The sequence below is a fragment of the Anomaloglossus baeobatrachus genome, chromosome 2 (genome assembly GCF_048569485.1).
Source record: "Anomaloglossus baeobatrachus isolate aAnoBae1 chromosome 2, aAnoBae1.hap1, whole genome shotgun sequence".
In the NCBI taxonomy this organism is placed as follows: Eukaryota; Metazoa; Chordata; class Amphibia; order Anura; family Aromobatidae; genus Anomaloglossus; species Anomaloglossus baeobatrachus.
In genome coordinates this window covers 341696516-341722642 of record NC_134354.1, presented here as the reverse complement: position 1 = coordinate 341722642, position 26127 = coordinate 341696516, and the positions used below count along the sequence as shown (strand labels likewise).

Sequence of the window (26127 nt, the reverse complement as noted above, 5' to 3'; positions counted from 1 at the left end):
TATATATATACATATACATATACACATACATATATATATACATATACATATATATATATACATATACATACATATATATACATATACACATACATATATATACATACATATACACATATATATATACATATACATACATACATACATATATATATATATATACACACATATATATATACATACATATACATACATACATGCATACATACATACTTTCTTTTTCTTCATTATTTAAGGGAACCTGTCACTAGATTAACTAAAAGAATCCCCTTCTGCAGCTCCTGGGCTGCATTCTATAAAGGTGCACCTTGGCCCTGACTCCCCTTCCAGACCTCAAAAATACCTTTATAAAACTTGGCCGTTAAGTATGCTAATTACCTTGGTTGGCCAGATGGGAAGGCTCATTTTCTGCTCCTTTATCCCCCTCCTGCAGCTGATCGCCTAATATAAAAATAGCCGCCCTCCTTTCTTGATTGACGGGATGACGCCTTCCATCATCCTCCTCGTTGCATTTTCAAATGTCGCGCCTGTGCAGTTAGGTCCGCTCGCGCAGGCGCAGTTCGCCCTGACATATCGCAGGCAGAGCAGATAACAGTTGCCCTAGCTTCCGCCGGTGAGCTAAATGCACAGGCGCGAGATTATGGGCGGGTAAGAGCATGGCGCTGGTGAGGTCATGCACAGCGCCAACCTCCCCAGTGCCATGCTCGTACCTGCCCATAATCTTGCGCCTGCACATTTAGCTCACCGATGCGAGCTAGGGCAGCTGTGTTTTCTGCTCTGCCTGCGATATGGTAGAGCGAACTGCGCCTGCGTGAGAAGACCTAACTGCACAGGTGCGAGATTTGAAAATGCGACGAGGAGGATGACTGAGGGCGTCATCCCGTCAATCAAGGAAGGAGGATGGCGATCAGCGGCAGGAGGAGGATAAAGGAGAAGAAAATGAGCCTGCCCATCTGGCCAACCAAGGTAATTAGCATACCTAACGGCCATGTTTTATAAAGGTATTTTTGGGGTCTGGAAGGGGAGTCAGGGCCAAGGTGCACCTTCATAGAATGCAGCCCAGGAGCTGCAGAAGGGGATTCTTTTAGTTTAATAGGTAAAAATCTGATGACCGGTTCCCGTTAAATGAATAAACATTCTCTCAATATACATTCTGCATCAAGTTCTTGTTTATTTTCTGTGGATAATCTGTTTGGGTCAACTGAAAAATGAATAGGTGTAACAATGGAGCCCATAGACTTAAGGCCCCGTTACACCCAACAACATAGCTAACGAGATCGCTGGGGTCACGGAATTCGTGATGCACATCCCGCCTAGTTAGCGACGTTGCGTGACACCTACGAGCGACCGCTAACGATCCGAAATACTCACAAAATTGTTGACCGTTGACACATCGTTCATTTTCCAAATATCGTTGCTTGTTCTGGATGCAGGTTGTTTCTGAGGCAGCACACATCGCTACGCGTGACACCCCGGGAACAACAGCGTTCCTGTGTCCTCCGGCAACAAGGTGGGTGTGACGTTAATGCGGCTGCTCTCCGCCCCTCCACTTCTATTGGTGGCCCGCTGTGTGACGTCGCTGTGACGCCGCACGAACCGCCCACTTAAAAAAAAGTTAGTTCGACGGCCACAGCGACGCCGTTAGGAAGGGTTACGCATACTAACGATATTGTTCACCACAGGGAGCGATTTGCCCATGACGCATGAACACTGGGGCGGGTGCAATCGCTAGCGATGTCACTGCGTGTAAAGCAGCCTTTACTGTATTTTTCAAATTATAAAAGACACTTTTCCTCCCAAAGAATTGGGAGGAAAATGAGGGGTGCGTCTTAAAATCCAAATATTGCTTACCGACAGGCAGGCCGCCTCTCCGTGCGGGCATCCCAGATGCTCTGGGTTCAAATGATGGTGCCCGGAGTCAGCGTGTGCGCAGATGGAGCAGTCAGCCGCACACGCACAGCGTAGATCTGCTCCACACAGCCACCGCAGCTTCCGCTGCCAAGACAGACCCCACCAGCACTGCCCCTGCCTCATGTGATTCCACTCCACCACCGCTGCCAACCACCAGTTGTTGTAAGACAACACTGGAGTATAAGACTGACCCCATAATTTATTTATTTATTTATTTTTTTTTGAGTACCAGAAACCTCACTGACTTCTGGATGAGGCCTTAAAGGAAACGGTCAGCAAGTTTAAGTGCTGTTCATGAAAAATTCAGAAGAGAGGCCGTATGTAAAAACGGGTTTGAAAAACACAAGGCATATCAATATAATTGGACTGCTTATTCCGAGTGCAAAAAAACCTGACAGGTAAGCCTTAAGCTGGGTTTACACACTGCAACATCTCAAACGACATCGCTGTAACGTCACCGGTTTTGTGACGCAATAGCGATGTCGTTTGCGATGTTGCAGTGTGTGAAACACATCAGCGACCTGGCCCCTGCTGTGAAGTTGCTGATCGCTACAAATCGTTCAGGACCATTCCTAGGTCCTTTGTTTCCCGCTGTGCAGCATGCATCGCTAGAAAGTTTCAGTGTGTGAAAGACTTTGCAGCGACTTTGTTAGCAACTTCCCTTTCAAAAAGCTGCTTATCAACGTCCCCAACAACCAGCTAGGTCGCTCTGCAGGTCCAGATCGCTGTTGCGTTGTTGGCCAGGTTTGCCTGTTTGACAGCTCACCAGCGACTCAGACTTAGGGAGGTCGCCGTTACGTCACAAAACCGGTGACGTTACAGCGATGTCCTTTGCGATGTTGCAGTGTGTAAACCCAGCTTTAAACAAGATTGTTTGGCAATCAGATTAGAGCTGACTATTGAAGTCTATAGATAAGAAAGGAGCAGAGTGAGAAGGAAAGATTTTGCTGCTGCTTTAATGCATTGTTTCATGCTAGTGCTGGATTCTCAGCTACACTGCTTACCACTGTTTAATTTCCTCTATGTTGCGTCTGAATACGTGCTACATAAAAGAGCAGGAATCCTTCATATCTGTTTATGGGAGAAATTATAGCAGCTAGTCTCCACGCACTAGCTCAGAAACAACTGACAATTAGAGATGGAGATTGCAGAAAGTTTGCCTAGTGAAAAATGCCATATGCAAATCTCCCCATGTACACACACAAGGACACTTGTTCTGAAGTCCAAATTAAGCTTTTACATTTTTTGTTTTGAAACACATAAATCTTGTTACATCTAGTATAAAACTCATCACATAACAGCATAATACCAGTAGGTGTAATATAGGAGTGGAGTTGCTATGCTAAGTTCAACTCTTTCAACCAAGCTATTTCCGCAGGTACAAGGCTAAAAACAGTACAGATTTGAATAGTAAAGAAGCAAAGGGAGAGAATTGAGGGGGTTGTCTAAGATATTGCTAAATCTGCAGAAATGTAGCAGTAACCATGATATATACGCACCCTTTTACTCCCAGCTGTTCTAACGGCCCATCCACCAATGTTCTCTGCTTGTTTTCTGTTCACAATGGCTGCAGGCGTCAGCCCATGTGATATCTGTAGCCAATCAATGGCTTCAGTAGTATATGGCCTGAGACCGCAGAGGCCACTATCAGGAAAAAAAAAATTAAAATGATGGTTACTCTTTACAAATGGCAGTAGCCTTGGAAGGGAAATTCAACAAAGGGGAATATGAATACGAATTAATTTGAAATAATGAACTTGAATAAGGATTGGCAAAATGGTAGAAAATTCAATTTTGTAGCCTGAAGAAATCTGGATTTCCCACAGCTCTGCCACATGCGGTTTGCAAGAGACCAAGAGTTAACCATCCCCACTTGAAAAGACTGAAGTGTCTCTCCATGTGGCTTAGTCGGTGCCTTGATTGGATGTTTGGAAGACTAAGGTTGAAAGTTCCGCAAAGAACAGGATTTGATCTAATTTGCCCATGAACAAGACCTATTGCTGTGGTCACTTCTGAAATATAATATAAATATAATATATACACATAACGGGAAGAGTACAAGCTGGAAATTGGAGGGGGAAATGCTAAAACCTGGAATTTTAGGAAAGCTGATTTCAACAAATTAAGGGAAGAGCTTAAATGTGTAGATTGGGACAAAGTCATGGTAACTGGGGATACTGAACATAAATGGGGAAAATTTAAGGATATATTGCTAGAGTCCTGTAAAAGAAGGGAATTTTGTTACTTACCGTAAATTCCTTTTCTTCTAGCTCTTATTGGGAGACCCAGACGATTGGGGTATAGCTACTGCCTCCGGAGGCCACACAAAGCAACTACACCAAAAAGTGTAAGGCCCCTCCCCTTCTGGCTATACCCCCCCCCGTGGTATCACGGGTTCTCCAGTTTTAGTGCCAAAGCAAGAAGGAGGAAGCCAATAACTGGTTTAAACAAATTAACTCCGAATAACGTCGGAGAACTGAAAAACCGTTCAACATGAACAACATGTGTACCCGCAAACAACAAAAGAATCCCGAAGGACAACAGGGCGGGTGCTGGGTCTCCCAATAAGAGCTAGAAGAAAAGGAATTTACGGTAAGTAACAAAATTCCCTTCTTCAGCGCTCTATTGGGAGACCCAGACGATTGGGATGTCCAAAAGCTGTCCCTGGGTGGGTAAAGAAATACCTCATGTTAGAGCTGCAAGACAGCCCTCCCCTACGGGGAGGCAACTGCCGCCTGCAGGACTCTTCTACCTAGGCTGGCGTCCGCCGAAGCATAGGTATGCACCTGATAATGTTTGGTGAAAGTGTGCAGACTCGACCAGGTAGCTGCCTGGCACACCTGTTGAGCCGAAGCCTGGTGTCGTAATGCCCAGGACGCACCCACGGCTCTGGTTGAGTGGGCTTTCAGCCCTGAAGGAACCGGAAGCCCAGCAGAACGGTAGGCTTCCAGAATTGGTTCTTTGATCCATCGAGCAAGGGTGGCTTTAGAAGCCTGCGACCCCTTGCGCTGGCCAGCGACAAGGACAAAAAGTGCATCGGAACGGCGGATGGGCGCCGTGCGAGAAATGTAGATTCTGAGTGCTCTCACCAGATCTAGCAAACGTAAGTCCTTCTCATACCGGTGAACCGGATGAGGACAAAAAGAAGGCAAAGATATATCCTGATTAAGATGAAACGAGGATACGACCTTAGGGAGAAACTCCGGAATGGGGCGCAGCACTACCTTGTCCTGGTGGAACACCAGGAAGGGAGCTTTGGATGACAGAGCTGCCAGCTCAGACACTCGTCGAAGCGATGTGATCGCAACAAGAAACGCCACTTTCTGTGACAGACGAGAAAAGGAAACGTCCTTCAGAGGCTCGAAGGGCGGCTTTTGCAGAGCAACTAGTACTCTGTTAAGATCCCATGGATCTAACGGCCGCTTGTACGGGGGCACAATATGACAGACCCCCTGTAGGAACGTGCGCACCTTAGGAAGACGTGCTAGACGCTTCTGAAAAAACACAGATAGTGCCGAGACTTGCCCTTTAAGGGAGCTGAGCGACAAGCCCTTTTCCAACCCCGATTGCAGGAAGGAAAGAAAAATGGGCAATGCAAATGGCCAAGGGGATACTCTCTGTGCAGAGCACCAGGATAAGAAAATCTTCCACGTTCTGTGGTAGATCTTAGCAGACGTTGACTTCCTAGCTTGTCTCATTGTGGCTACGACTCCTTGAGATAATCCTGCGGACGCTAGGATCCAGGACTCAATGGCCACACAGTCAGGTTCAGGGCCGCAGAATTCTGATGGAAAAACGGCCCTTGGGACAGTAAGTCTGGTCGGTCTGGCAGTGACCACGGTCGGCCGACCGTGAGATGCCACAGATCCGGATACCACGATCTCCTCGGCCAGTCTGGTGCGACGAGTAAGACGCGGCTGCAATCGGATCTGATCTTGCGTAACACTCTGGGCAAGAGTGCCAGAGGTGGGAAGACGTATGGGAGCTGGAACTGCGACCAATCTTGAACCAAGGCGTCTGCCGCCAGAGCTCTTTGATCGCGCGACCTCGCCATGAATGCCGGGACTTTGTTGTTGTGCCGGGACGCCATTAGGTCGACGTCCGGCACTCCCCAGCGGCGACAGATTTCCTGAAACACGTCCGGGTGAAGGGACCATTCCCCTGCGTCCATGCCCTGGCGACTGAGGAAGTCTGCTTCCCAGTTTTCTACGCCCGGGATGTGAACCGCGGATATGGTGGATGCTGTGTCCTCCACCCACATTAGAATGCGCCGGACTTCTTGGAAGGCTTGCCGACTGCGCGTCCCTCCTTGGTGGTTGATGTATGCCACCGCTGTGGAGTTGTCCGACTGGATTCGGATCTGCTTTCCTTCCAGCCACTGTTGGAATGCTAGTAGGGCAAGATACACTGCCCTGATTTCCAGAACATTGATCTGCAGGGTGGACTCCTGCGGAGTCCACGTCCCCTGAGCCCTGTGGTGGAGAAACACTGCTCCCCACCCTGACAGACTCGCGTCTGTCGTGACCACTGCCCAGGATGGGGGTAGGAAGGATCTTCCCTGAGACAATGAGGTGGGAAGGAGCCACCATTGTAGAGAGTCCTTGGCCGTCTGGGAAAGAGAGACTTTCCTGTCGAGGGACGTTGACTTCCCGTCCCATTGGCGGAGGATGTCGCATTGAAGTGGGCGCAGATGAAACCGCGCAAAGGGAACTGCTTCCATGGCTGCCACCATCTTCCCGAGGAAGTGCATGAGGCGCCGTAAGGAGTGCGACTGGCCCTGAAGAAGAGATTGCACCCCTGTCTGTAGGGACCGCTGCTTGTTCAGCGGAAGCTTCACTCTCGCTGCTCGAGTATGGAACTCCATGCCAAGATACGTTAGTGACTGTGTCGGTGACAGATTTGACTTTGGAAAGTTGATGATCCATCCGAAAGTCTGTAGAGTCTCTAGCGTAGCATGTAGACTGAGTTGGCATGCCTCTTGAGAGGGTGCCTTGACAAGTAGATCGTCTAGATAAGGGATCACCGAGTGTCCCTGAGAGTGCAAGACTGCTACCACCGCCGCCATGACCTTGGTGAAGACCCGTGGGGCTGTCGCCAGACCGAATGGCAGAGCTACGAACTGCAGATGGTCGTTTCCTATCACAAAACGTAGAAAACGTTGATGTTCTGTAGCAATTGGCACGTGGAGATAAGCATCTTTGATGTCTATTGAGGCAAGGAAGTCTCCTTGAGACATTGAGGCAATGACAGAACGGAGAGTTTCCATTCGGAACCGTCTGGCGTGCACATGTTTGTTGAGCAGTTTTAGGTCCAGAACAGGACGGAACGAGCCGTCCTTTTTTGGAACCACAAAGAGATTGGAATAAAACCCTCGCCCTTGTTCCTGAGGCGGTACAGGAACCACTACTCCTTCCGCTCTTAGGGAGCCCACCGCCTGCAGCAGGGCATCTGCTCGGTCTGGATGTGGGGAGGTTCTGAAGAACCGAGCTGGAGGACGAGAACTGAACTCGATTCTGTACCCGCGAGACAAAATGTCTGTCACCCACCGGTCTTTGACCTGAGACATCCAAATGTCGTAAAAGCGGGAGAGCCTGCCCCCGACCGGAGATGCGGAGGGAGGGGGCTGGAAGTCATGAGGTAGCCGCTTTGGAAGCGGTTCCTCCATTTGCTTTCTTGGGGCGTGCGTGAGTCCGCCAGGAATCTGAGATTCTTTGCGTCCTCTGAGTCCCTTTGGACGAGGAGAATTGTGTCTTGCCCGAACCTCGAAAGGACTGAAACTTCTGCTGCCACTTTTTCTGCTGAGGTTTGCTTGGTCTGGGCTGGGGTAAGGAAGAGTCTTTACCCTTGGACTGTTTAATGATGTCAGCTAATGGCTCGCCAAACAGTCTATCTCTAGATAATGGCAAGCTGGTTAAACATTTTTTGGAACCAGCATCTGCTTTCCAGTCCTTTAACCACAAGGCTCTGCGCAAAACTACCGAATTGGCGGACGCCATTGAGGTGCGGCTGGTAGATTCTAGGACCGCATTGATAGCGTAGGACGCAAACGCAGACATCTGCGAGGTAAGGGACGCCACTTGCGGCACCGCTGGATGCATGATAGCATCCACTTTTGCTAAACCAGCTGAAATAGCTTGGAGTGCCCATACGGCTGCGAATGCTGGAGCAAACGACGCGCCGATAGCTTCATAGACAGATTTTAACCAAAGGTCCATCTGTCTGTCATTGGCATCTTTAAGTGAAGCGCCATCCTCCACTGCAACTATGGATCTAGCTGCAAGTTTGGAAATCGGGGGGTCAACCTTTGGACACTGGGTCCAGCGCTTGACCACGTCAGGGGGGAAAGGATAACGTGTATCCCTAGAACGTTTAGAGAAACGCCTTTCTGGATGAGCGTCGTGCTTCTGGATTGATTCTCTGAAGTCAGAGTGGTCCAACAAAGCACTCAATTTACGCTTGGGATAGAGGAAACGAAACTTCTCCTGCTCTGCAGCTGCCTCTTCTGCTGAAGGGGCTGGGGGAGAAATATCTAACAGTCTATTGATGGCTGAGATAAGATCGTTTACCATGGCGTCCCCATCCGGGGCATCGAGATTGAGAGGGGTTCCAGGATTAGACTCCTGATCACTCTCTTCAGACGCATCACAGGGAGACTGATTGCGCTGAGACCCTGAGCAGTGTGATGACGTTGAGGGTCATTCCCAGCGAGCTCGCTTAGGGTGGCTGGGGCTATCATCTGAGTCATAATACTCAGCCTGTGAAGCCGGGGACCCCCTTGCAATCTGAATTAGTTCCAACTGAGGGGGATTAGAGGACAGAGACCTCGCCGTGTCCATAGACTGAGCCCCAGGCATGGATTGCAAAGTTTCAAGGATTTTTGTCATAGTCACAGACATTCTATCAGCAAAAACTGCAAAGTCCGTCCCTGACACCGGGGCAGGACTTACAAGCGTCTCAGCCTGGGTCACTACCTCTCCGGACTCCGGCTGGCGAAGCAGCACCGGATCTGAGCATTGCACACAATGGGGGTCATTGGAGCCTGCTGGTAGAGCAGCCCCACATGCAGCACACGCAGTGTACACAGCCCTAGCCTTGGCGGCCTTGCGTTTTGTGGATGACATGCTGCGTCCTCAGAGCGATCTGGGGTATCCAGCCAGGAAGCGACCTCACAGTGCAAGAAATAAATAAATAAATATATATATCTGGTGACACAGTACACCAATACACACTGAGGCACTAGAGGGGCCAGCTGAAATGCCGCTTACCGCCCGCTTAAGAGCGGGTGTGTGGTCGCCAAAAGCCCCCTAGTCCAGGTCTCCCAGAGCCTTGCGTCCTTCCTCCAGCCAGACTGCATGTAATGGCTGCCGGCGTCCTGGGAGAGGAGGGGGGGCGGGCCCTGGGCGTTCCTGGCTAAGAGCGGGAAGCCTGCTTCCCTCTGTGCCTAGTGAGAGGGCTGGAGCATGTAAATCAGGCTCCAGCCCTCGTCGCTGCTGCGAAACAGCGTCCCTCCTCTACCCTGATTGACAGGGTGGGGGCGGGAACGAAGCGGAGCTAGGCCGCAAAAAGCCGGGGACTAAATTTATAAACGCCGCCGCCATAAAAGCGCGGTCGGCGTGTCCCCGGCGCACTACAAGTCACAGCAGCGCCGCCGGTCCAGTGGGGGTCGGCGCTGCGTTCACACAACACAAAAGTCCCCCAGTAAACTGCAGGAACACCAACTCAAGCGTTACGGTCCCCGGCGCACTACAACGCCCAGCCAGCCCGGAGTGTGTCTGTGCCTGCCGGGGACACAGAGTACCTGTATGATGCAGGGCCATGTCCCTGATTGTACTCCTGCTCCGTATCCATCAGGTGCTATGGGTCTGTGGATGGAGCCCGGCGTCAGAGCTTTGAGGCCGGCAGGATCCCACTTCCACAGAGCCCTATCAGGGGATGTGGAAGGAAAACAGCATGTGGGGCTCCAGCCTCTGTACCAGCAATAGGTACCTCAACCTTACAACACCATCCACGGGTGAGAAGGGAGCATGCTGGGGGCCCTATATGGGCCCTCTTTTCTTCCATCCGACATAGTCAGCAGCTGCTGCTGACTAAAATCTGTGGAGCTATGCGTGGATGTCTGACCTCCTTCGCACAAAGCTTGAAAACTGGAGAACCCGTGATACCACGGGGGGGGTATAGCCAGAAGGGGAGGGGCCTTACACTTTTTGGTGTAGTTGCTTTGTGTGGCCTCCGGAGGCAGTAGCTATACCCCAATCGTCTGGGTCTCCCAATAGAGCGCTGAAGAAAACTTATACCCTCTGGTAATAAAATGTCCCGGAATAAAAAGAAACCACTATGGCTAAATAAGACTGTACAAAGTATAATAAAACAAAAACAAAGGGCGTTTAAAATCTTGAAGGCCGAGAATACAGAAATAGAATTTCAGGAGTATAAAGATATCAATAGGCAATGCAAAAAAGAAATCAAACAAGCAAAACTAGCTATTGAAACAAAAATAGCCAATGACATTAAAATAAATCCCAAAATCTTTTATTAATACATTAATGCCAAAAGGAAAAAGGATAGTATTGGCCCCTTAAAATATAATAAGTTAGTTATAGAGGACAAACAAAAGACTGAGATATTAAATAGGCATTTCTCATCTGTATTCACCAAGGAACTGACTGTACCAGGCATCATTCAACAAGTGAAAAATCAAAGTTCACCCCCCGATATAATTAATTTAACACAAGAAGAAGTACGCCTACGTCTGTGTAAATTAAACATTGACAAATCCCCAGGGCCAGATGGCATTCATCCATGAATATTGAGGGAATTGAGCTCCGTAATTGACAGACCGCTGTATCTTATCTTTTTAGACTCGCTTGTAACAGGGTTGGTGCCTCAGGATTGGAGGATTGCTGATGTGGTACCGATATTTAAGAAAGGTAAGAGGGCAGATCCAGGGAACTACCGTCCAGTAAGCCTGACATCAGTAGTATGCAAAGTTTTTGAGGGCATTTTAAGGGATAACATGCAAAAATATGTTGCAGAAAATATAATAACTGACAGACAGCATGGATTCATGAAAGATAAATCGTGTCTAACCAACCTGTTGGGGTTCTATGAGGGGGTAAGTGCAAACCTGGATATTGGTAATGCAGCTGATGTGATTTATTTGGACTTTGCAAAGGCATTTGATACTGTCCCACATAATAGCCTTATACTAAAGCTCCAGAAGCAAGGACTAGGGGAAACTATATGCAACTGGGTAAGGAATTGGCTAAAAGATAAAAGAGTAGTCATAAATGGAACATTCTCTAAATGGGCCATAGTCAGCAGTGGGGTGCCGCAGGGATCTGTGCTAGGACCAATTCTTTTTAATCTCTTTATTAATGACCTTGTGGATGGGATTGATAGTAAAGTGTCAGTCTTTGCTGATGACACCAAACTATGTAGGATATTAAAAACTGACCTTGATAGTATAATATTACAAAAAGATCTGGATAAGATGTCAGAATGGGCAGATACTTGGCAAATGAGATTTAATGTTGATAAATGTAAAGTAATGCACCTAGGACGGAGTGATCCTATAACTGCGTATACATTAAATGGAAGTAAACTCGGGACTACAGAACAGGAGAAGGACTTGGGTATTCTCATTACAAATAAGCTGAGCAGCAGCACTCAATGTCAAGCAGCAGCTGCTAAAGCAAACAAGATTCTAGGGTGTATAAAAAGAGAGATTAGATCCCGTGATCCCAACGTATAGTTACCCCTCTATAGATCACTTGTAAGGCCACATCTGGAATATGGGATTCAGTTTTGGGCTCCACATTTTAAAAAGGACATTCAAAAGTTAGAGTCAGTTCAAAGGCAGGCAACTAGACTATTACAAGGAATGGAAGGCCTCCCATATGATGACAGGTTGAAAAAGTTAGATATGTTTAGCTTAGAAAAAAGACGTCTCAGAGGAGATCTCATTTATATGTATAAATACATGTGTGGTCAATATAAAGGACTGGCACATGACTTATTTCTTCCAAAGACAATACTAAGGACCAGGGGGCATTCACTGCGAGTGGAAGAAAAGCGATTCCGACAGCGAAATAGGAAAGGGTTCTTTACAATTAGAGCAGTCAGACTGTGGAATGCCCTACCACAAGAGGTAGTAATGGCAGATACTATAACAGCTTTCAAAAAAGGGCTGGATGATTTCCTCAGTACACACAACATTGTTGGTTATAAAATGACTTTGTGACCAAATGTAGAACTGGTGGAGGAAGGTTGAACTAGATGGACCTAGGTCTTTTTTCAACCTTAGTAACTATGTAACTATGAAAAAAACAAAAAAAAAAAAAAACAGATTTTCCAGAAGTGACCAAAGCAATCGGTCTTGTTTGTGGGCAAATTAGATCAATTTCCCCTTTTCTTACTTTACACAAGAGTTTCAAGAGACAGGAATCTACAAGAAGTAGAACTATCAAAGAGTGGAGGATTCACTGTTAAACCTAGATCACTGGAAGAAAAAAAATTTGACAACAACTAAAACTAAAGTCCCAAACCACAAATGCTAGGCTAATTTTAGAACAGCAAACTATTTTGGTCATTTTATGAAGCCTGCTTCATTATATACAAGGTTCTACACACCTCAAAGTTTTTCTGCCACTCCCTCTCACGTTTAGCCTTTTCCTGAGCTTCAATTTCTTCCTCTCGCTGCCTTTTCCTGAAATTGAAAACAATAGGAACAATTAAAACTCTGTATTCTTGCATAATTAAAGACTACTGTATAGATTAATAAATTGAAAGTCTGTAGTTAAACTACAGACTTTCAATTTATTAATCTATACAGTAGCATAGATAGTAGTAGCATCTGTACTTATACAATCTATACAGGAAAAAAAACCCTAAGGCAATATCGCAGCCCATGTTTATGTTGAGCCTACAGACTATCTCTATTCTCAGAAAGAAGCTCTGCAGGAACCGAAGGGCATCATGGGATATTACACCATTGGATTATGTTGAAACCACAAGGATTTCTTTTTAAAATTATTAAATTGGTGAACAAGGAAATGTGAAGGGGGGGGGGGGGGTTCACCGCAGCGTACAGGCATTTTCTGCATGCAATAAAGCATGCTGATTCTTGAAAGGCTGCAGTACAGACAAACGTTATTAGCAAACAAACAGCACCCTATAGAATAACAGGACTTTAAAGCATTTAGCATGAGTTTGAACAATATGATATTTGCTGTTGTATGCATGAATGCTGATAACTTGTCTAACTGTGGCTCATGCTTTGCAAATTTGAGAGCAACACTTGCAGCACTAAGGTCATCGGTTAGTCTGTTTCTGATGTCAGATTTTATATAATTCAAAACTGACAACAGCCCTATCTTGGTACAGCTCTCTCCATTATAGCCACACTCTAGTATAGATGTCTCCATCATCACCCCATCCAGGTACATATGATACCACACTATACACACACTATACACACACACACTATACACACTATACACACACACACACACGATCGATTAAAATCACCTTCCTCCGCTCCCCGGTGTCCTCCGATGCCATCATCTGACTTCACTGTGTAAGCGGTGCAGCACATGTAATTGGGTGTGCATGACAGTGACATCAGTCAGCTGCCGGCATATTCACTGCTCCACACACCCAGGATTGTGGGAGCAGTGAATAATCATTTTCTTTATTAGCGGTACACGTGACGACCCAGCCGCTACAAGAAGCCGGCTTATTAACAAAACATGAATATTCACTGCTCCTCACGCCCACCATAATCCCGCCCATCTCAGCACCGCTTCAGTGCAAAGAGGTGGGTGAGGTTATGGGCACAGGGAGCAGTGAATATTTATATCCTTAAATAGACAGGCACATAACAATGCCTGCGACTTAGAGTACTCCGTGCTCCGAGAGTCAATGTCTCCTCCGCTCCCACACAACTGTGAACTGCAAGCACAAATGCACCAGAAGTTCAAAGTGGCAGCACAACTCTGGCTGAGACAACGGCACGAGTGCCAACAGAGAGGGCTCTGCGTGCCATAGGTTTGCAATCACTGCCCTACGAGGACTGATTAACCCTTCCATTTTTGCTCCCCTTCTTAACTTATTTTATAGTCCACGTACACATGAGGGGTTTTTTTGTGGGACAAGTTGTACTTTTGAATGACACGATTTATATTATAAACACTGTACTAGAGAAAATTAGAAAATAAAAAAAAACAAAACAAAAACACAACCAAATTCTGACATTGTTTTTATGGGCATTCATTTTGTGGTAAAAGAAGGGAATTTTGTTTACTTACCGTAAATTCCTTTTCTTCTAGCTCCTATTGGGAGACCCAGACAATTGGGTGTATAGCCACTGCCTCCGGAGGCCACACAAAGTATTACACTTTAAAAAGTGTAACCCCTCCCCTCTGCCTATACACCCTCCCGTGCATCACGGGCCCATCAGTTTTGGTGCCAAAGCAGGAAGGAGGAAACTTATAAGTTGGTCTAAGGTAAATGCAATCCGAAGGATGTTCGGAGAACTGAAACCATGAACCAAAAGAACAATTCAACATGAACAACATGTGTACACAAAAGAACAAACAGCCCGAAGGGAACAGGGGCGGGTGCTGGGTCTCCCAATAGGAGCTAGAAGAAAAGGAATTTACGGTAAGTAAACAAAATTCCCTTCTTTGTCGCTCCATTGGGAGACCCAGACAATTGGGACGTCCAAAAGCAGTCCCTGGGTGGGTAAAAGAATACCTCGATAAAAAGAGCCGAAACAACGGCCCCCTCTTACAGGTGGGCAACCGCCGCCTGAAGGACTCGCCTACCTAGGCTGGCATCTGCCGAAGCATAGGTATGCACCTGATAGTGTTTCGTGAAAGTGTGCAGACTCGACCAGGTAGCCGCCTGACACACCTGCTGAGCCGTAGCCTGGTGCCGCAATGCCCAGGACGCACCCACGGCTCTGGTAGAATGGGCTTTCAGCCCTGAAGGAATCGGAAGCCCAGAAGAACGGTAGGCTTCAAAAATCGGTTCCTTGATCCACCGAGCCAAGGTTGACTTGGAAGCCTGCGACCCCTTACGCTGGCCAGCGACAAGGACAAAGAGCGCATCAGAGCGGCGCAGTGGCGCCGTGCGAGACACGTAGATCCGGAGTGCTCTCACTAGATCTAACAAATGCAAATCCTTTTCACATTGGTGAATTGGATGAGGGCAAAATGAAGGTAAGGAGATATCCTGATTGAGATGAAAAGTGGACACCACCTTAGGGAGAAAGTCCGGGACCGGACGCAGAACCACCTTATCCTGGTGAAAAACCAGGAAAGGGCCTTTGCAAGACAGCGCTGCAAGCTCTGACACTCTACGGAGTGAAGTAACAGCCACTAGAAATGCCACCTTCTGCGAAAGACGTGATAGAGAGACATCCCGCAGCGGCTCAAAAGGTGGTTTTTGAAGAGCCCGTAGAACCATGTTGAGATCCCAGGGTTCCAGCGGGCGCTTGTAAGGTGGGACTATGTGGCAAACTCCCTGCAGGAACGTGCGGACCTGCGGAAGCCTGGCTAGACGCTTTTGAAAAAACACGGAAAGCGCCGAGACTTGACCTTTGAGAGAGCCGAGAGACAAACCCTTGTCCAATCCCGATTGAAGGAAGGAAAGAAACCTGGGTAAGGCAAACGGCCAGGGGATAAACCCCCTCTCAGAGCACCAGGCTAAGAAGATCCTCCAGGTTCTGTGATAGATCTTGGCTGACGTTGGTTTCCTGGCCTGTCTCATAGTGGCAATGACATCTTGAGACAACCCTGAGGACGCTAAGAGCCAGGACTCAATGGCCACACAGTCAGGTTGAGGGCCGCAGAATTCAGATGGAAAAATGGCCCTTGAGATAGCAAGTCTGGTCGGTCTGGGAGCGCCCACGGTTGCCCCACCGTGAGATGCCACAGATCCGGGTACCACGACCGCCTCGGCCAATCTGGAGCGACGAGGATGGCGCGGCGGCAGTCGGACCTGATCTTGCGCAACACTCTGGGCAGCATTGCCAGAGGAGGAAATACATAAGGCAGTTGAAACTGCGACCAATCCTGAACTAAGGCGTCCGCCGCCAGAGTTCTGTGGTCCTGAGACCGTGCCATGAATGCCGGGACCTTGTTGTGCCGAGACGCCATGAGATCGACGTCCGGCGTTCCCCAGCGGCAACAGATCTCTTGAAAACACATCCGGGTGGAGAGACCATTCCCCCGCGTCCATGCCCTGGCGACTGAGGAAGTCTGCTTCCCAGTTTTCTACGCCCGGAATGTGAACCGCGGAGATGGTGGAGGCTGTGGCCTCCGCCCACAGCAGAATCCGCCAGACTTCTTGGAAGGCTTGACGACTGCGAGTGCCGCCCTGGTGGTTGATGTACGCAACCGCCGTGGCGTTGTCCGACTGTATGCGGATCTGCCTGCCCTCCAGCCACCGATGGAACGCCTTTAGGGCTAGATACACTGCCCTTATCTCCAGAACATTGATCTGAAGGGAAGACTCTGTCGGAGTCCAGTTTCCCTGAGCCTTGTGGTGGAGAAAAACCGCTCCCCATCCTGACAGGCTCGCGTCCGTCGTGACCACAGCCCAGGATGGGGGCAGAAAGGATTTTCCTTTCGACAGAGAAGTGGGGAGAAGCCACCACTGAAGCGAGGTCTTGGCTTCCAGAGACAGAGAGACGTTCCTGTCTAAGGACGTCGGCCTCTTGTCCCATTTGCGGAGAATGTCCCATTGGAGAGGACGCAGATGAAATTGCGCAAATGGAACTGCCTCCATTGCTGCCACGATCTTCCCCAGGAAGTGCATGATGCGCCTCAAGGGGTGCGACTGGGCCCGAAGAAGGGATTGCACCCCTGTCTGCAGCGACCGCTGTTTGTCCAGCGGCAGCTTGACCATCGCTGAGAGAGTATGAAACTCCATCCCGAGGTACGTCAGTGACTGGGTCGGAGACAATTTTGACTTCGGAAAATTGATGATCCACCCGAACCTCTGGAGAGTCTCCAGAGCAACGGTCAGACTGTGTTGACAAGCCACCCGTGAGGGTGCCTTGACTAGGAGATAGTCTAGGTAAGGGATCACCGAGTGGCCCTGAGTGTAGGATCGCTACGACAGATGCCATGACCTTGGTGAAGACCCGTGGGGCTGTCGCCAGGCCGAAAGGCAGTGCCACAAACTGAAGGTGTTCGTCCCCGATGGCGAAACGCAGGAAGCGTTGATGCTCTTGAGCGATCGGCACATGGAGATAGGCATCTTTGATGTCGATTGATGCTAGGAAGTCTCCTTGGGACATCGAAGCGATGACAGATCGGAGGGATTCCATGCGAAACCGCCTGGTTGTCACATGTCTGTTGAGCAATTTGAGGTCCAAAACGGGACGGAATGAGCCGTCCTTTTTTGGCACCACGAACAGATTGGAGTAAAAACCGCGACCGCGTTCTTGAAGGGGAACGGGGATCACCACTCCTTCTGTTTTCAGAGTGTCCACCGCCTGAAAAAGTGCAACGGTCCGCTCGGGGGGCGGAGATGTTCTGAAAAAACAAGTCGGATGACGAGAGCTGAACTCTATCCTGTAACCGTGAGACAGAATGTCCCTCACCCATCGGTCTTGGACATGTGGCCACCAGGCGTCGCAAAAGCGGGAGAGCCTGCCACCGACCGAGGATGCGGTTTGGGGCGGCCGAAAGTCATGAGGAGGCCGCCTTGGAGACTGTGCCTCCGGTGGTCTTTGGAGGACGTGACTTAGACCGCCATGCAGAAGAGTTCCTCTGGCCCTTCTGTGGCCTGTTGGACGAGGAGGATTGGGACCTGGCTGAGGGCCGAAAGGACCGAAACCTCGCTTGAACTTTCCGATGCTGAGGTCTGTTTGGTTTGGGTTGGGGTAAGGACGAGTCCTTTCCCTTGGATTGCTTAATAATTTCATCCAATCGCTCGCCAGTCGGTCGCCAGAAAAAGGCAAACCGGTCAAGAACTTTTTGGAAGCAGAGTCTGCCTTCCATTCGCGTAGCCACATGGCTCTGCGGACTGCCACAGAATTGGCGGATGCTACCCCTGTACGGCTAGCCGAGTCCAGGACAGCATTCATGGCGTAGGATGCAAATACTGAAGCCTGAGAAGTCAAAGATGTTACTTGTGGCGCAGCGGTACGGGTGACCGCATTAATCTCAGACAGACAAGCTGAGATAGCCTGGAGTGCCCACACAGCTGCAAAGGCTGGGGCAAAAGACGCGCCTATGGCTTCATAGATGGATTTCAGTAGGAGCTCTATCTGCCTGTCCGTGGCATCCTTGAGCGATGCATAGTCAGCCACTGCTACTACGGATCTAGCCGCCAGTCTAGAGACTGGAGGATCCACCTTGGGACACTGAGCCCAACCCTTAACCACGTCAGCGGGGAAGGGGTAACGTGTGTCATTAAGGCGTTTAGTAAAGCGCTTGTCCGGGAAAGCCCTGTGCTTCTGGACAGCATCTCTAAAGTTAGAGTGATCGAAGAAAGCACTCCGGGTACGTTTAGGAAACCTAAACTGGTGTTTCTCCTGTTGTGAAGCCGAATCCTCTGTAGGCGGAGTTGGGGGAGACAGATCTAGCACCTGGTTGATGGACGCTATAAAGGTCATTTACTATGGCGTCCCCTTCAGGTGTATCCAGATTGAGAGCAACGTCAGGGTCAGAGTCCTGAGCTGCGACCTCCGCCTCCTCCTCTAGAGAATCTTCAAGCTGAGACCCCGAACTGCGTGATGAAGTCGGGGAAGATTCTAAGCGAGCCCGCTTAGCTGGTCTGGGACTGCGGTCCGTGCCGGAGTCCTGCACGTAATAACTAGAGGCCACACCAGGAACACGCTTAGTCGCAGACCGAGAGGTGCCTGGGGGTGATCCCGCAGTGCCCGGGGCCTGTGTAAGGGCCGGTCTGGACTGCAAAACCTCTAGAAACTTAGCAGACCATTTATCCATAGACTGAGTCATAGAATGAGAAAGCGACTCAGAGTTTGTCGGCTAAAACAGCAAACTCTGTCCCTGCCATCTGGACAGGGGGGGCCGGCGGTTCTACCTGGGCCGAGGGACCCCCTAGTGCCTCAGGCTCCGGCTGAGCGAGTGCCACAGGGGCCGAGCATTGCTCACAGTGAGGGTAGGTGGAACCTGCAGGTAACATAGCCGCACAAGAGGTACAGGTAGCAAAATAACCCTGTGCCTTGGCCCCCTTGCTCCTTGTGAACGACATGCTGTTGTCTCCCAGGAGCGTGATCACAGAGGGTATATAGCCACAAGTTAACAATACAGCTGAACCGGAAAAAGTATACAAATATAATGTATCTATATACAGTTCAGCACCCTAGGGGGACCAGCACCGGTAACCGGTGTGGCTTACCAACCGCTCCAGCGGTGTGTGGCCACCAGATTCCCTGCCTCGGGTCTCCCAGAGCTGCAGCCAGAAGTCCTCCACCGGCAGTATGTGTTAAAACATGGCTGTCGGCGTTCACAGGGGAGGAGGGAGCCGTGGGCGTAACTTACAAAAGTGCGGGAACTGGTGCCCCATAGGGATTAGTGAGGGGGGGAGGAGGACAGCAATGTGTGCTCCAGCCCTCACTGTCGGCGTCAGACCGACCGTCCCGCCCTTGCCCCTGACTGGCAGGCCCGGGGGCGGGCGTTTAATGTACTAGGCCGCAAAAGCCGGGGACTAAAGTAAAAACCGCGGCCGGCAATCAGGCATGGTCGGCGCGGTAGTCCCGGACAAAAAACAAAACTGCAGGCGCTGCAGCGTCTGAGGCCCAGGTGCTCCATGCACCGTCCCAAAAGGGACACAGAGTACCTGTAGTTGCAGGGCCTTGTCCCTGACGATACTCAGTCTCCTGTCCGGCAGATACCACCAGGGGCTGCGGAGGGAGCCCGGTCCCAGTGCCTGGATGACCGGTTAGGATCCCACTTCACCCAGAGCCCCTAAGGGATGGGGAAGGAAAACGGCATGTGGCTTCTGCCTTTGTACCCGCAATGGGTACCTCAACCTTAACAACACCGCCGACTCAGTGGGGTGAGAAGGGAGCATGCCGGGGGCCCTGTGGGGGCCCTCTTTTCTTCCATCCGATACAATCAGCAGCTGCTGCTGACTAAAATGTGGAGCATTGTGTGCATGTGTGCCTCCTTCAACACAAAGCAAAAAACTGATGGGCCCGTGATGCACGGGAGGGTGTATAGGCAGAGGGGAGGGGTTACACTTTTTAAAGTGTAATACTTTGTGTGGCCTCCGGAGGCAGTAGCTATACACCCAATTGTCTGGGTCTCCCAATGGAGCGACAAAGAAAAAAGACCTGGTACCATCCTTGAAATATTTTGAGATCGATAAAATGCTTTCATAGCTTCTAATTGCATTTTTTTGTGGAGACAAAAAATTTTTTTTAATTTTTTTTTTAATGGTGGGGGGGTTGGGGGGGGGGGGGGACTGAGGTGTTACCCCTTCACGCCATGGCCATTTTCTGCTTCTTGTGTTTTTATGGGGCTTTTGCTTTTCCTCCCATTCTTCCAAGAGACATAATTCTCTTTTTTTTTGGTCAAACCCAAATTTTTTTGCAGGATGAGTTGCACTTTTGAGAAGCACCATTCATTTTACCATATAGCGTACTAAAACAAAGTACAATTCCACAATTTTATTTTTTTTTATTGTTCATTATATGGTAAAACTGACCTGGCAGTATGATTCTCCAGGTCAGTACAAGTATGTAGATAAGAAAAAAAAATACAGTCATGGCCAAAAGTTTTGAGATTGCTACAAATAAACGGATTTTTCTGTACTCACCGTAAAATCGTTTTCTCTTAGCCATCATTGGGGGACACAGGACCATGGGTGTTATGCTGCCTATCCATAGTAGGACACTAAGTAGATGCAAAGGCATAGCTCCTCCTCTGCAGTATACACCCCCTGGCCGGGCCAGGCAAGCTCAGTTTTAGTACACAAGCAGTAGGAGAAAGAAAAAAAAAAACAGTAAAGAAGGGAATTTTGTTTACTTACCGTAAATTCCTTTTCTTCTAGCTCCTATTGGGAGACGCAGACAATTGGGTGTATAGCTTCTGCCTCGGGAGGCCACACAAAGTATTACACTTTAAAAGTGTAACCCCTCCTCTCTGCCTATACACCCTCCCGTGCATCACGGGCTCCTCAGTTTTGGTGCAAAAGCAGGAAGGAGGAAACTTATAAATTGGTCTAAGGTAAATTCAATCTAAAGGATGTTCGGAGAACTGAAAACCATGAACCAAAAGAACAATTCAACATGAACAACATGTGTACACAAAAGAACAACCAGCCCGAAGGGAACAGGGGCGGGTGCTGGGTCTCCCAATAGGAGCTAGAAGAAAAGGAATTTACGGTAAGTAAACAAAATTCCCTTCTTTGTCGCTCCATTGGGAGACCCAGACAATTGGGACGTCCAAAAGCAGTCCCTGGGTGGGTAAAAGAATACCTCGATAAAAAGAGCCGACACGACTGCCTCTTACAGGTGGGCAACCGCCGCCTGAAGGACTCGCCTACCTAGACTGGCGTCTGCCGAAGCATAGGTATGCACCTGATAGTGTTTCGTGAAAGTGTGCAGACTAGACCAGGTAGCTGCCTGACACCTGCTGAGCCGTAGCCCGGTGCCGCAATGCCCAGAACGCACCCACGGCTCTGGTAGAATGGGCTTTCAGCCCCGAAGGAAGCGGAAGCCCCGAAGAACGGTAAGCTTCAAGAATCGGTTCCTTGATCCACCGAGCCAAGGTTGACTTGGAAGCCTGCGAACCCTTATGCTGGCCAGCGACAAGGACAAAGAGCGCATCTGAACGGCGCAGGGGCGCCGTGCGAGACACGTAGAACCGGAGTGCTATCACTAGATCTAATGAGTGCAAATCCTTTTCACATTGGTGAATTGGATTAGGGCAAAATGAAGGTAAGGAGATATCCTGATTGAGATGAAAAGGAGATACCACCTTAGGGAGAAATTCCGGGACAGGACGCAGAACCACCTTATCCTGGTGAAAAACCAGGAAGGGGGCCTTGCATGACAGCGCTGCAAGCTCCGACACTCTACGGAGTGATGTAACTGCCACTAGAAATGCCACCTTCTGCGAAAGACATGATAAAGAGACATCCCGCAGCGGCTCGAAAGGTGGTTTCTGAAGAGCCGTTAGCACCCTGTTAAGATCCCAGGGTTCCAGTGGGCGCTTGTAAGGTGGGACTATGTGGCAAACTCCCTGCAGGAACGTGCGGACCTGCGGAAGCCTGGCCAGGCGCCTTTGAAAAAATACTGAGAGCGCCGATACTTGTCCCTTGAGAGAGCCGAGAGACAAACCCTTGTCCATTCCGGATTGAAGGAAGGAAAGAAAAGTGGGTAAGGCAAAAGGCCAGGGAGTAAAACCATTATCAGAGCACCAGGACAAGAACATCCGCCAAGACCTGTAATAGATCTTGGCGGACGTTGGTTTCCTGGCCTGTCTCATAGTGGCAATGACATCCTGAGATAACCCTGAAGACGCTAGGAGCCAGGACTCAATGGCCACACAGTCAGGTTGAGGGCCGCAGAATTCAGATGGAAAAACGGCCCTTGTGACAGCAAGTCTGGGCGGTCTGGAAGCGCCCACGGCTGACCCACCGTGAGATGCCACAGATCCGGGTACCACGACCGCCTCGGCCAATCTGGAGCGACGAGAATGGCGCGACGACAGTCGGACCTGATCTTGCGTAACACTCTGGGCAGCATCGCCAGAGGAGGAAATACATAAGGCAGTCGAAACTGCGACCAATCCTGAACTAATGCGTCCGCCGGCAGAGCTCTGTGATCTTGAGACCGTGCCATGAATGCCGGGACTTTGTTGTTGTGCCGTGACGCCATGAGATCGACGTCCGGCGTTCCCCAGCGGCGACAGATCTCTCGAAACACGTCTGGGTGAAGAGACCATTCCCCCGCGTCCATGCCCTGACGACTGAGAAAATCTGCTTCCCAGTTTTCTACGCCCAGGATGTGAACTGCGGAGATCGTAGAGGCTGTGGCTTCCACCCACTGCAGAATTCGCCTGACTTCCTGGAAGGCATGACGACTGCGCGTGCCGCCCTGGTGGTTGATGTATGCGACGGCAGTGGCGTTGTCCGACTGTATACGGATCTGTCTGCCCTCCAGCCACCGATGGAAAGCCAATAGGGCTAGATACACTGCCCTTATCTCCAGAACATTGATCTTAAGGGAAGACTCTATCGGAGTCCAGGTTCCCTGAGCCGTGTGGTGGAGGAAAACCGCTCCCCACCCTGACAGACTCGCGTCCGTGGTGACCACAGCCCAGGTTGGGGGCAGGAAGGATTTTCCCTGCGATAGAGAAGTGGGAAGAAGCCACCACTGAAGAGACGTCTTGGTTGCAAGGGAAAGAGACGTTCCTGTCGAGGGAAGTCGACCTCCTGTCCCATTTGCGGAGAATGTCCCATTGGAGTGGGCGCAGATGGAATTGCGCGAAGGGCACTGCCTCCATCGCTGCCACCATCTTCCTCAGGAAGTGCATGAGGCGCCTCAAGGGGTGTGACTGACCCCGAAGAAGAGATTGCACCCCTGCCTGCAGAGAAAGCTGTTTGTCCAGCGGTAGCTTGACTACCGCTGACTGTGTATGAAACTCCATCCCGAGGTAAGTCAGTGATTGGGTCGGTGTCAACTGGGATTTTGGGAAGTTGATGATCCACCCGAACTGCTGGAGAGTCGCCAGAGCGACGGTAAGGCTGTGTTGACACGCCACCCGAGAAGGTGCCCTGACTAGGAGATCGTCTAAGTAGGGAATCACCGAGTGGCCCTGAGAGTGTAGGACCGCCACGACGGATGCCATGACTTTGGTGAAAACCCGTGGGGCTGTCGCCAGGCCGAAAGGCAATGCCACGAACTGAAGGTCATCGTCCCCGATGGCGAAACGCAAGAAGCGTTGATGTTCGGGTGCGATCGGCACATGGAGATAAGCATCCTTGATGTCGATCGATGCTAGGAAGTCTCCTTGTGACATCGATGCGATGACCGAGCGGAGAGATTCCATCCGAAACAGTCTGGTTCTCACATGTCTGTTGAGCAGTTTGAGGTCCAGAACGGGACGGAATGATCCGTCCTTTTTTGGCACCACGAACAAGTTGGAGTAAAAGCCGCGACCATGTTCCTGAGGGGGAACGGGAATCACAACTCCTTCTGTCTTCAGAGCGTCCACTGCCTGAAAAAGTGCGTCGGCCCGAGCGGGGGGCGGAGAGGTTCTGAAGAAACGAGTCGGAGGACGAGAGCTGAGCTCTATCCTGTAACCGTGAGAAAGAATGTCTCTCACCCATCGGTCTTGAACATGTGGCCACCAGGCGTCGCAAAAGCGGGAGAGCCTGCCACCGACCGAGGATGCGGTTCGGGGATGCCGAGAGTCATGAGGAGGCCGCCTTGGAGGCAGTGCCTCCGGCGGCTTTTTGGGGGCGTGACTTAGACCGCCACGCATAGGAGTTCCTCTGGCCTTTCTCCGGCCTGTTGGACGAAGAGGATTGGGACTTGGCGGAGGGACGAAAGGACCGACACCTCGATTGTATTTTCCGTTGCTGAGGTCTCTTCGGTTTGGACTGGGGTAAGGAGGAGTCCTTTCCCTTGGATTCCTTAATAATCTCATCCAATCGTTCGCCAAACAATCGGTCGCCAGAAAACAGCAAACCGGTTAAGAATCTCTTGGAAGCAGAGTCTGCCTTCCATTCGCGCAGCCACATGGCCCTGCGGACTGCCACAGAATTAGCGGATGCCACCGCTGTACGGCTAGCAGAGTCTAGGACTGCGTTCATGGCGTAGGAAGAAAAAACCGACGCCTGAGAAGTCAAAGACGCAACCTGCGGAGCAGAAGTACGTGTGACCGCATTAATCTCAGCCAGACAAGCTGAGATAGCTTGGAGTGCCCACACGGCTGCAAAAGCCGGGGCAAAAGACGCGCCCGTGGCTTCATAGATGGATTTCACCAGGAGCTCTGCCTGTCAGTGGCATCTTTTAGCGATGAGCCATCTGCAACCGATACCACAGATCTAGCCGCCAATCTAGAGACTGGAGGATCCACCTTGGGACATTGAGCCCAACCCTTAACTACGTCAGAGGGGAAGGGGTAATGTGTGTCAGTAAGGCGCTTAGTAAAGCGCTTGTCCGGAACCGCTCTGGGCTTTTGGACAGCATCTCTGAAGTTAGAGTGATCAAAAAACGCACTCCGTGTACGTTTGGGGAACCTAAACTGGTGTTTCTCCTGCTGAGAAGCCGACTCCTCTATAGGTGGAGGCGGGGGAGATAGATATAACACCTGGTTGATGGACGAGATAAGATCATTTACTAAGACGTCCCCTTCAGGTGTATCAAGATTGAGGGCAACGTCAGGGTCAGAGCCCTGAGCTGCGACGTCCGCCTCGTCCTCCAGAGAGTCCTCAAGCTGGGAACCCGAGCAGCGTGAAGAAGTCGGGGAAGATTCCCAGCGAGCCCGCTTAGCCTGTCTGGGACTGTGGTCCGTGCAGGAGTCCTCCACGTGAGACCTAGGGCCCACCCCGGGAGCGCGCTGCGGCGCGGACCGAGAGGGACCTGGAGGCGACGATCCAACAGGGCCCGGGGCCTGTGTAAGGACCGGTCTGGACTGCAAGGCTTCTAGCAGCTTGGCAGACCATTTGTCCATAGACTGAGCCATGGATTGTGAAAGTGACTCAGAGTTTCTCAGCAAAAACTGCAAACTCTGTCCCTGCCGCCTGGACAGGGGGAGCAGGTGGGTCTACCTGAGCCGAGGGGCCCACTAGTGACCGAGGCTCCGGCTGAGCAAGCGAAACAGGGGTCGAGCATTGCTCACAGTGAGGGTAGGTGGAACCCGCAGGTAACATAGCCGCACAAGAGGTACAGGTCGCAAAAAAACCCTGTGCCTTAGCGCCCTTGCTCCTTGTGGACGACATGCTGTTGTCTCCTAGGAGAGTGATCACTGAGGGTATATGGGAAAGGGTATACAGCCCGGCCGAACAGAAATATATATATAGAATACGTATCTATTCCGGCACCCTAGGGGGACCAGCACCGGGTGACCGGTGTGGCTTACCGACCGCTAAAAAGCAGAATGTGTGTCCTCCAGATTCCCTGCCTTAGGTCTCCCAGAGCTGCAGAGCTCTTCCCTGATAATCCTCCACCGGCAGAATGGCAGAAAAATGGCTGCCAGAGCTCTCAGGGGAGGAGTGGAGCCG

General features: G+C 50.2%; 1 protein-coding gene across 1 annotated transcript in view; it reads right to left on the bottom strand.

Annotated features, from left to right (window-relative positions):
- Positions 1–26127, bottom strand: part of DNAJC8 (DnaJ heat shock protein family (Hsp40) member C8) — a 151252-nt gene that overhangs the window by 11099 nt on the left and 114026 nt on the right. Inside the window, exon 8 of the mRNA XM_075333955.1 lies at positions 12541–12616. Coding sequence (XP_075190070.1) covers positions 12541–12616 — 76 coding nt within the window. The remainder of the gene's footprint in view (positions 1–12540; positions 12617–26127) is intronic.